At 43.2% G+C, this 9,956-nt stretch overlaps 1 protein-coding gene across 7 annotated transcripts in view; it reads right to left on the bottom strand.

The window, feature by feature from the left end:
* Positions 1–9,956, bottom strand: part of LOC112160181 (mitogen-activated protein kinase kinase kinase kinase 4) — a 52,183-nt gene that overhangs the window by 7,413 nt on the left and 34,814 nt on the right. For 4 of the 7 annotated variants that reach the window (XM_024294572.2, XM_024294575.2, XM_024294576.2 and 1 more), the window contains exons 15-21: positions 7,860–8,339; positions 6,909–7,055; positions 4,433–4,708; positions 3,388–3,479; positions 2,891–3,021; positions 2,554–2,648; positions 1,946–2,124 (exon numbers count right to left, since the gene is read on the bottom strand). In XM_024294572.2, the coding sequence (XP_024150340.1) occupies positions 1,946–2,124; positions 2,554–2,648; positions 2,891–3,021; positions 3,388–3,479; positions 4,433–4,708; positions 6,909–7,055; positions 7,860–8,339 (1,400 nt within the window). The remainder of the gene's footprint in view (positions 1–1,945; positions 2,125–2,553; positions 2,649–2,890; positions 3,022–3,387; positions 3,480–4,432; positions 4,709–6,908; positions 7,056–7,859; positions 8,340–9,956) is intronic. The other 3 variants (XM_024294573.2, XM_024294577.2, XM_024294580.2) reach the window with 2 other exon arrangements.

Below are 9,956 nucleotides of genomic sequence, written 5' to 3'. Positions count from 1 at the left end.
TTCTGAGCCGCCTGTAAAAAAAAGAGAAAAGATTTTTTTTAGAAAGGTTTGAGGAATTAGGATTAAACTGTTTTTTTTAATTATTTTTACATTTTTGGGGACATTTAGGAAGCTGAACTTCCCAGCCAGCAAGGCCAAGTGGGCCCCATATGATTTAAAAGTGGGCAGAAAATGTGGACCCAATTGGGTTTGTCCACAGTTTCTGTGGTGGTCCCACCTGTGTTTGCCCACATTGAATTAGGTGGACACTCAGTGGGTTAGCTCGCTATGCTATCCAGCCGCCTGGTGGACAGCGGAGTTCGCTAGCTCACTACAGCTGAGCTTTTTAGCTCACTACAGCAGAGCTTGCTAGCTCGCTGTAGAGGAGCTCACTAGCATGCTACAGCAAAGCTTGATAGTATGCTACATTGGAGCTCGCTAGCATGCTACATTGGAGCTCGCTAGCATGCTACAGAGGAGCTCGCTAGCATGCTACAGCGGAGCTCGCTACCATGCTACAGAGAAGTACGCTAGCATGCTACATGGGAACTCGCTAGCATGCTACAGAGGAGCTCGCTATCATGCTACATGGGAACTCGCTATCATGCTACATGGGAACTCGCTATCATGCTACATGGGAATTCGCTAGCATGCTACAGAGAAGCTCGCTAGCATGCTACAGCAGAGCTTGCTAGCATGCTACAGCGGAGCTCGCTACCATGCTACAGAGAAGTACGCTAGCATGCTACATGGGAACTCGCTAGCATGCTACAGAGGAGCTCGCTATCATGCTACATGGGAACTCGCTATCATGCTACATGGGAACTCGCTATCATGCTACATGGGAATTCGCTAGCATGCTACAGAGAAGCTCGCTTGCATGCTACATGGGAACTCGCTAGCATGCTACAGTGGAGCTTGATAGTATGCTACAGTGGAGCTCGCTAGCATGCTACAGACGAGCTTGGTAGCATGCTACATCGGAACTCACTAGCATGCTACAGAGGAGCTCGCTAGCATGCTACAGAGGAGCTCGCTAGCATGCTACAGCAGAGCTCGCTAGCATGCTACAGCGGAGCTCACTACCATGCTACAGAGAAGTACGCTAGCATGCTACATGGGAACTTGCTAGCATGCTACAGAAGAGCTGACTAGCATGCTACAGAGGAGCTCAGTAGCATGCTACAGGGGAGCTCGCTAGCATGCTACAGAAAAGCTCGCTAGCATGCTACATGGGAACTCGCTAACATGCTACAGAAGCGCTTGCTAGCATGCTACATAGGAACTCACGAGCATGCTACATGGGAAATCACTAGCATGCTACATGGGAACTTGCTAGTATGCTACATGGGAACTTGCTAGCATGCTACATGGGAACTTGCTAGCATGCTACATGGGAACTTGCTAGCATGCTACATGGGAACTTGCCAGCATGCTACATGGGAACTTGCCAGCATGCTACAGAGGAGCTCACTAGCATGCTACAGAGGAGCTCACTAGCATGTTACAGCTGAGTTCACTAGCATGCTACAGCTGAGTTCACTAGCATGCTACAGCTGAGTTCACTAGCATACTACAGTGGAGCTCCCTAGCATGCTACAGACGAGCTTGGTAGCATGCTACATCGGAACTCACTCTGCTGTAGCATGCTAGCGAGCTCCTCTGTAGCATGCTAGTGAGTTCCGATGTAGCATGCTACGCTATCCACCAGGTGGCTGGCTAGCATAGCATCCTAACCCATTGAGTTCCCACTTAAGTCATTGTGGGCAAACACAGGTGGGACCACCACGGAAACTGCGGACAAGCCCTTTCGGGGTCCACATTTTTGCTCACTTTTAAACCAGATGGTTCCCATTTGGCCTTTCTGGCTGGGTCACTTTTGAAGTCTGTGCAGCTAAATCTGACAGACGTTGATTCAGCGATGGTTCCTCTCAAAACTTAAATGTGAAGATTTCTCTCGGTTTACCCGGCTCTGGAGTCCTCTGCCCCTGACGTGGACTCGTCCCCCGGCTCCTGGTCCACCTCCTCATCGTCTTCCTCGTCTGTGGTCCCCGAGTCCTCGCTCGATGAGGAGTAGTCTGTGACCTTGTGAGGGGGCCGCACGTCATCCACGGCTCGTAGCTCTTTAGCCAGAGCCGTCAGGTCCTGAAAGCATCCAGGCTTTTATTCCCACAGGTCAGCTAGAGCTGAAAGGGATTCTGGGATTTATCTCAGCTACCGTATTCTTCAGAGTATCAGTCGCAGTGTGTTCAGACTATTATTGTCATCGATGCCATTATTATGATTTCCCATTTGAGGCCTTTAAACGTTGTTAAATTTCTTCCAAAAGTGCAACTTATATAATTTTTTTTCTTCTATACTTTGATATTTTTTGTTTTGCGGCTGCGACTTATAGTCTGAAAAATATTAATGATAAAATAAGAAAATAATAAAGAATAAAATCAGAGGAACAGCTCATGTTAGATGTTTGAAGATAAATCAGGGAATCAAATTCGTTTCCATGACGCTGTGGTCTATGGAGAAGCCAACGGATTCTGGTTCTGTGTACAGTCAGACGGGCTGAAGAGGACTTACGGCGGGTCGCGTTGGCCTGGCCAGGTTCTTCTCATCTTGCTTTTTGGGGAGATTTTCAGGCCGCTGAAGAGGCGGTCCCTCGGATTTAGAGGAAGCTTTCAGTGGAAACAAAAGGAAGCGTTAGGGATTGGCTGGATCTAATCCGGGAAAACAAAAAGGGGATTTTCATTCTGCTGCTACACTCTAGAAGCCACAAACCGAAGCAGATTGTTCTATTACTACAAATGTAACAGCTTTAGTTAGATTACAAATTTCAAACCAATGAAAACTAAAATCTCTGTGATATAAAGTTGTTTTAATAACGGAGAAATGATAAAAAAATAGACATGTACAGTACCAGGGGACTCACAGCGAGGCCTGAAACGCTCGCCGGGACTGGCCTGAGAGCTGGAATTGGAGGAGCTGCCACTGCCGGGTCGGGACTGCAGCTTCTCCACCCGGTCCCATAGAGGGCGCTGCTCCAAGTTCCTGCACGGAAGAGCAACGCCGAACTCAACAAAAGCCCTAAAGACGCTGCTGTGCTGCTCACATTTAGTTGATTTAGTTGGTTTATTAACAGGATGGAAAAAAATTAGCAAAATAAAAGAAACGTTCAAATAGAAAGTTACATTATCTGCATATTTAATTCAAATGAACCCATACAGTTTTCTTAAAGTTATATTCTTCATTCATAGATGGTGTTCAGTTGTTCTGTTTGTGCCAAAGTGATTCCATAAACAATCCTCTTTTTTGGGCTTAAACAAGGAAAACTTTACAGTTTCCTCTCATCTCCACAGTCTCGCTGACCTAAGTTTTGACTGAAGTGATTGAAATGTTTGAAGTTGGTTTACTGACCCGACAGCGTTCCTCTGGTTGTTGGGCTGCGTTGGCAGAGGAGACTCTCGCCGCGACAGAACCGGAGACCTGGATGTTGTCCTCACTGGTACCTGGGAGACAGTTTCAAAAACCTTTAGAGATGCTGAGCACGTATCGGCATTCAAACAAAGCTTTATTGTTTTAATCTCAGATTGAAAAACAGACCTTATCCACGGGTACTTGAAATAAAATAATAACAAATCAACCTTTACCATGATGGAACCAGACAAAAACTGAAGAGCTTTTTTTTTAAACTCCTACTGGACGTTTTTTTTTTTAATAAAAAGAACAGTTGATCATTAAACTAAGAAATATTACTAAATCCTAATCTGGTTTATTGGTCAATTTCAAGCAACCAAAACAAAAAATGTACACCGATATATGCAATCTAATTAAGATATGTGGCATAAATTATTTAGAAAATAAAGACTAAATTCTTACCTATATCCAATAAACAGGACGAAATCTTAATCTAAATGCATAAAACATGACAAAATTCTTATCTGAATCTGAGAAACACGACTAAATCTTAATCTAAATCCACTAAAATGACTACATCTCAATCTGAATCCAAAAACAAGACTAAATCTTAATCTAAATCCAAAAACACGACCAAATCTCAATATGAATCCAATAAAATGACTAAATCTTAATCTAAATCCAATAAAATGACTAGATCTCAATATGAATCCAATAACATGACTAAATCTTAATCTAAATCCAATAAAATGACTAGATCTCAATATGAATCCAATAACAATCCAAGAATTATGACAAAATCCTAATCTAATTTCGAGAAAAAAAATACTAGTTTCTAATCCGATTCCAAGAAACAGAAGTATTTTGGTGTTTTCTAAAGGCCAAGGAAAAGCATCTTTCATTTCTGACCTGTAATCTCGAACAGATTACCATGAAGTTCCAGTGAGATTAGACTGAGCGCAGTGGTGAGACAGACCGACATGAAGGAGGTGGATGAGAGAGGGAAGGTGGGGGTGGGAGGGGGCGGACCTCAACATCTTCTTACCTTGGGAGGAACCTCTTCACTGCTGGACTGGTGTTCCAGCCTATTCTGAGCCTGAGGGTGGTGGAGGGGAGGTTGGGGGTGGGGGTCAGTGCGTGCGGGCGATGGGTGGTGGTGGTGTTGATGGTGGGGGTCCTGGGAGCGCAGGTGGAGCTGTGCAAAGTTAGACGCCACGCCACCGGATTCGCTGAAGGACTGGGAGCGAGCGACAACAGGCGGAGGAGGAGAGGGGGTGGCGCTGTTGCTGCTCTTAAGAGCTGCCAGGTGTGACCACTGCACCTTTGTTTAATGTGGTGGGGGTGGAAGTGGGGGGGTGACAAGCAGACGACAAAGTAAGACGTGAGGGAAGATGCACAAGGCCTCCAACATACATGTGCTCTGATACATCTGCATGCAAACATACAAAAAAACAACATTCCTCACTGAAGTTTTAGCTCAATTTTCACTTAAATGTGTTTTTTTTAACACAACTTCAAGACGTCACACTATAAGTGAAAAAGTTTGATTAAATATATAGTCAATATACTATAATCCAACTTGTGTTGGAAAAAAAAAATCATTTCTGGATTCCAAATGGGCAAAACATTAAAATATTTAAATGATTGTAGCTTTAAAAAGCAACACAACAAAAAAAATAAACTAATCCAATAACAACAACCAGGAAAACAAGAATATATTTAATTATAAATCAATAACGGAAACTTGAACTCAAATTCAGTCAGACTTCGCACTGTTGCGATCACACCAACTTTTTCTTGACAGAAACTTCGTCCAATCACAGCCATTTTCACTCCTATGTTTAAAAAAATTCCACACATCAAACGATCTCCACCAATCGTCGATCGGACCAATCAAGCGTGCCGAGCTTCTTCACTTCCTGTATTGAGAGTGAAAAATAACTAAATTTGGTGTTCAGCGGTGTAGGCGTAAAAGATTCACATTATGAGTCTCAAAGACGCAAGTCCATTAACGTTATGAGTAAGTCGCTTCATCTTCAGCACCACTGATTAATCATGACTCACTACATTTCCCATGATTCAATGGGTTACCGCAACAGCATCCCTTACTGCATTACCAGAACCACATTACACAACAAAAGCAGACATGAAACAGTGGCGCAACAATTCGCTTTGTAAAGATTGATGTTAAACAGTTTGTTCTCCTTGTTACGTTGTGTCAGAACCATTGACAGTATATGAGAACTGGACAGAGTGACCCCGTCCCTCCCGGTGTTCCAAACGGGAAGTAGCTGTTGGCTGAGAGAAGCTAGAATTCCATAGACTTCTGTTGGTCAGGATAACCGATCTTGATCTGATACTTGAATCTTTCCTTGGCAATCCTAATTTTTTTCATGATTTTTTATTCAACTTCCAAAATTTGACCGAGTTATAAAAACAGGATAAAATCCTGATCTGAATTCAAGAAGCAGGACTAAATTCTATTCTGGATCCATGAAACAGGACTAAATCCACATCTAAATCAAGAAAAACAGGACTAAATTCTAATCTAAATCAAGGAACAGGACTAAATCCTAATGTGAATCCAAGAAACAGGACTAAATCTTAAAATAAATCAAGGAACAGGACTAAATCCTAATCTAAATCCAAGAAACAGGACTAAATCTTAAACTAAATCAAGGAACAGGACTAAATCCTAATCTGAATCCAAGAAACAGGACTAAATCTTAAACTAAATTAAGGAACAGATCTAAATCCTAATGTGAATCCAAGAAACAGGACTAAATCTTAAAATAAATCAAGGAACAGGACTAAATCCTAATCTAAATCCAAGAAACAGGACTAAATCTTAAACTAAATCAAGGAACAGGACTAAATCCTAATCTGAATCCAAGAAACAGAACTAAATCCTAATCTGAATCCAAAAAACAAGACTACACCCTTGTCTAAATCCAAGAAACAGGGCTAAATCTCAATCTAAATCTAGGAAAAGGACAAAATCCTAATCTGAATCCAAGAAACAGGACAAAATCCTTATCTGAATCCAAGAAACAGGATACAATCCTAATCTGGATCAAAGAAACGTGATAATATCTTAATCTGAATCCAAGAAACAGGATACAATCCTAATCTCAATCAAAGAAACATGATAAAATCTTAATCTGAATCCAAGAAACAGAACTAAATCCTAATCTAAATTCAAGAAACTACTAAATCCTAATCTGAATCTAAGAAACAGGACAACCAAAAAAATTACCAATCAGATGCCTCAATTAAAGTAGGTGGAGTCTACTGGCTCAGACTTATCTGGATTGTGAAAAAATGGTGCCTGATGCCACTTAATTTGGTTGGAGCCAGAAGAATGATGTCACACTCACTCTGTCCAGTTCTCGTATACAGTCGACGGCTGGAGCAGAAGTTGATTAACAAGAACTTCTCGACCATAAAACGGAAACAAAGCCGGAACATCGGAGCTCAGAGCAGGAGGAGAACGGAGCGATGAAGGAGAAGGACAGGATTACCTGGGGCTCCATGGGTCGGTGCATGGCCTCGGAGGAGGAGCCGCCATTGGAGAAGGGTTCGGAGGATCGGGGTGGCAGGGGGGGCAGCTTGGGAGGAGGGGCGGTCTGAGGGGAGCCCTGGATGTTCTTACGGTAGCGTTCATCCGCCTGGGATAAAGGGAAGGGAGACGGGATGAGGTTTGGGGATCAGAGGCGGGTCTAAAGGCTGATTCACTTCTTTCTGGCCTGGAGATTTGACGTCACAAGCTCAAAGCATTGTGGGAAATGAAAGGAACAAAGCTGAAGTAAAAAAAAACAAGTTTTATGGTGTTTGAAGAGGAAGAAACATGTGTTTTAGGTGATTAAATAGGAAGATTTACGAAGCATGATGGGAGGGACGAGATCAGGGACCAAGAATAAATCTATCCCAGAATGTTTGGCGGTTGCTATGTTGATAGGGAATTGGTGGAACAGTTTCCTCACAGAAAGCAGGTTCGACCACACTGAGGTAACGTCCTGTTCTTTATTTGTTTTTTGTTTTTCTTGCAGAGAATGAATCAGCCTTTAGTTTGACAATCTTTCCATTTTAAAGCCACTCTTATTTTGAAAAACCTTTATCAACACGAACGACAAAAACATGCTCTGATGCAGAGATAAAAGGTGACGCCAGACCGGCTCGAACCAAAGTGCTGTTAATAACGACAGACACCGGTTTGTGAGGAGGCGCTGCCTGCCGGAGAGTGGAGTCGGTTAGTTTGGACATGCGGCCCAAATCCTCGCAGCCACCTCATCTTAACCTTTCAGAGTAAAAGCATGGAAAAGCTCTCGTTTTAATTCTCTTGAAGGAAAACACCAGAACATCCGGAGGAAGAAAGGGAAGCTTCAAGCTGTACCCTGAACACTGAGGCTGGGCAAAAGCAAGCAAGAAGCAGAGCAAGAAGAGGAGCTGAGGAGGAAGAAGAGGAGGTTCACCTCTCTGATAGGCTGATTGGGAAGCCTGACAGGCTCGGACGTCCTGTCAGGCTCCAGACTTTCGGTGGGGGGTTCGCTTATAGGGGTTTGGGAGGGTGAAACCTGTCTGGTCTCGTCAGTCTTCTCTGGTTCTGTCCTGTCTGAGGAGGGCTCAGAGGCCACAGAAAAGGCGTCGATGACCTGAGCTCGTGGGGTTGGCAAAAAGGCCGGGGGCAGAGTTAAGGCCTGGGGGGGTTGGCTGGGCTCTGGGGAGGGGGCAGTCCTGTCAGCAGGATGCTGCTTGGGTTCGTGCTGCAGGGACAGCAGGTAGACCTGCTCCTGCTGCAGCCGCTTTTGCAGTCTCTCGGCTTTGCGCTGCTCGTCCAGCTCCCGCCACTTGTACTCCTGTTGCAGAGGTTGATCCATAAGTGGGGGGGGGACAAAATAGCCCGACAAGTCATGTGACCTAAAACCAGACTTTATTTGACTGGATTGGTTTGGCTGAAAGAACAAAAAGAGCCTTTAGTACCAGAACCAAACACAATCCAGCCCAGACAAAGGTTGACGGTGGAGTTAAGGGGTCAAACACGTCTTCATAAATGTTTTTTTTTTTAGGTGGATTCCTTCCTATAACGCAACCCCCACTTAAAAAAAAAGAAACGCCAACAGCAAAAGAAAATCCAACAGGGTTTAAATTAGAAATGGGGCGATATCATTTTTTTAATATAGTTAGCGGTCTGCTAGCTTTGTTTTGGACATAGTTAGCAGTCGGCTAGCATTGTTTTTAACGTGGTTAGCGGTTGGCTAGCATTAATTTTTTAATGGTTAGCGGTCAGCTAGCATTGTTTTTAATAGAGTTAGAGGTCCACTAGCTTTGTTTTTAACATAGTTGGCTTTGCGTTAGCTTTGTTTTTAACATAGTTAGCGGCCGCCCAGCTTTGTTTATAATGTGGTTAGCTGTCGGCTAGCTTGTTTTTTTTTTTACATGGTTTGCGGTCTGCTAGCTTTGATTTTAATAGAGTTAGAGATTCACTAGCTTTGTTTTTAACATGGTTATCGGTCGGCCAGCTTTGTTTTTAACATGGTTAGCTGTCCGCTATCTTTGTTTTTAATATAATTCGTGGTCCGCTAGCGTTGTTTTTAACGTAGTTAGCTTTGCGCTAGCTTTGATTTTAATAGAGTTAGAGGTTCACTAGCTTTGTTTTTAACATAGTTAGCTTTCCATAAGCTTTGTTTTAACATGGTTATCGGTCGGCCAGCTTTGTTTTTAACGTGGTTAGCTGTCCGCTAGCTTTGTTTTTAATATAATTTGTGGTCCGCTAGTATTGTTTTTGACATAGTTAGCGTTCTGCTAGCTATGTTTTTTATCATAGTTAGTGGTCCGCTAGCCTTGTTTTGAACATAGTTAGCTTTGTGCTAGCTTTGTTTTTAACATAGTTAGCAGTCCGCTAGCTTTGTTTTTAACATCTATAGCGGTTATCGTAATTGACGATCCGCTAACCTTGTTTTCTATCATAGTTACCAGTCACTTGCTTTGTTCTCAACATTGTTAGCGGTCTGCTAGCTTCTTCTTCTTCACCTTTCAGCTTATCCTTTTCAGGTCGCCACAGCACCAACTATTTCACATCAGTTTTTACGCCAGATGCCCTTCCTCACACAACCCTGTATTTGAAGGGCACAGGGACCCAGTTATGCAGCAGCGTCGGGTCTTGCCTAGGGATCCAATCTGGGTGGAGATCAGTGGACACCCCGGGGATTGAACCCAGGGCTCCTGCAAGCAAACCCTATACTTAGCCCACTGAGCCATACAGCCGCTAAACATTTCCAACATAGTTAGCGGTCCACTAGCTTAGTTTTAAACATTGTAAGCGGTCTGCTAGCATAGTTTCTAACATAGTTAGCTGTCCACTAGCTTTGTTTTGAATGTAGTTAGCGGTCCACTAGCTTTATTTTAAACATTGTTAGCGGTCTGCTAGCATAGTTTCTAACATAGTTAGCGGTCCACAAGCTTTGTTTTGAATGTAGTTAGTGGTCCACTAGCTTTGTTTTTAACATAATTAGCAGTCAGCTAGCTTCGTTTCTAACATAGTGAGTGGTCTGCTAGCTTTTTTTTTTTTT

Source organism: Oryzias melastigma, linkage group LG2 (genome assembly GCF_002922805.2).
Source record: "Oryzias melastigma strain HK-1 linkage group LG2, ASM292280v2, whole genome shotgun sequence".
In the NCBI taxonomy this organism is placed as follows: Eukaryota; Metazoa; Chordata; class Actinopteri; order Beloniformes; family Adrianichthyidae; genus Oryzias; species Oryzias melastigma.
The sequence above is the reverse complement of the archived record's forward strand: the minus strand, read 5'-3'. Positions and strand labels throughout refer to the sequence as shown.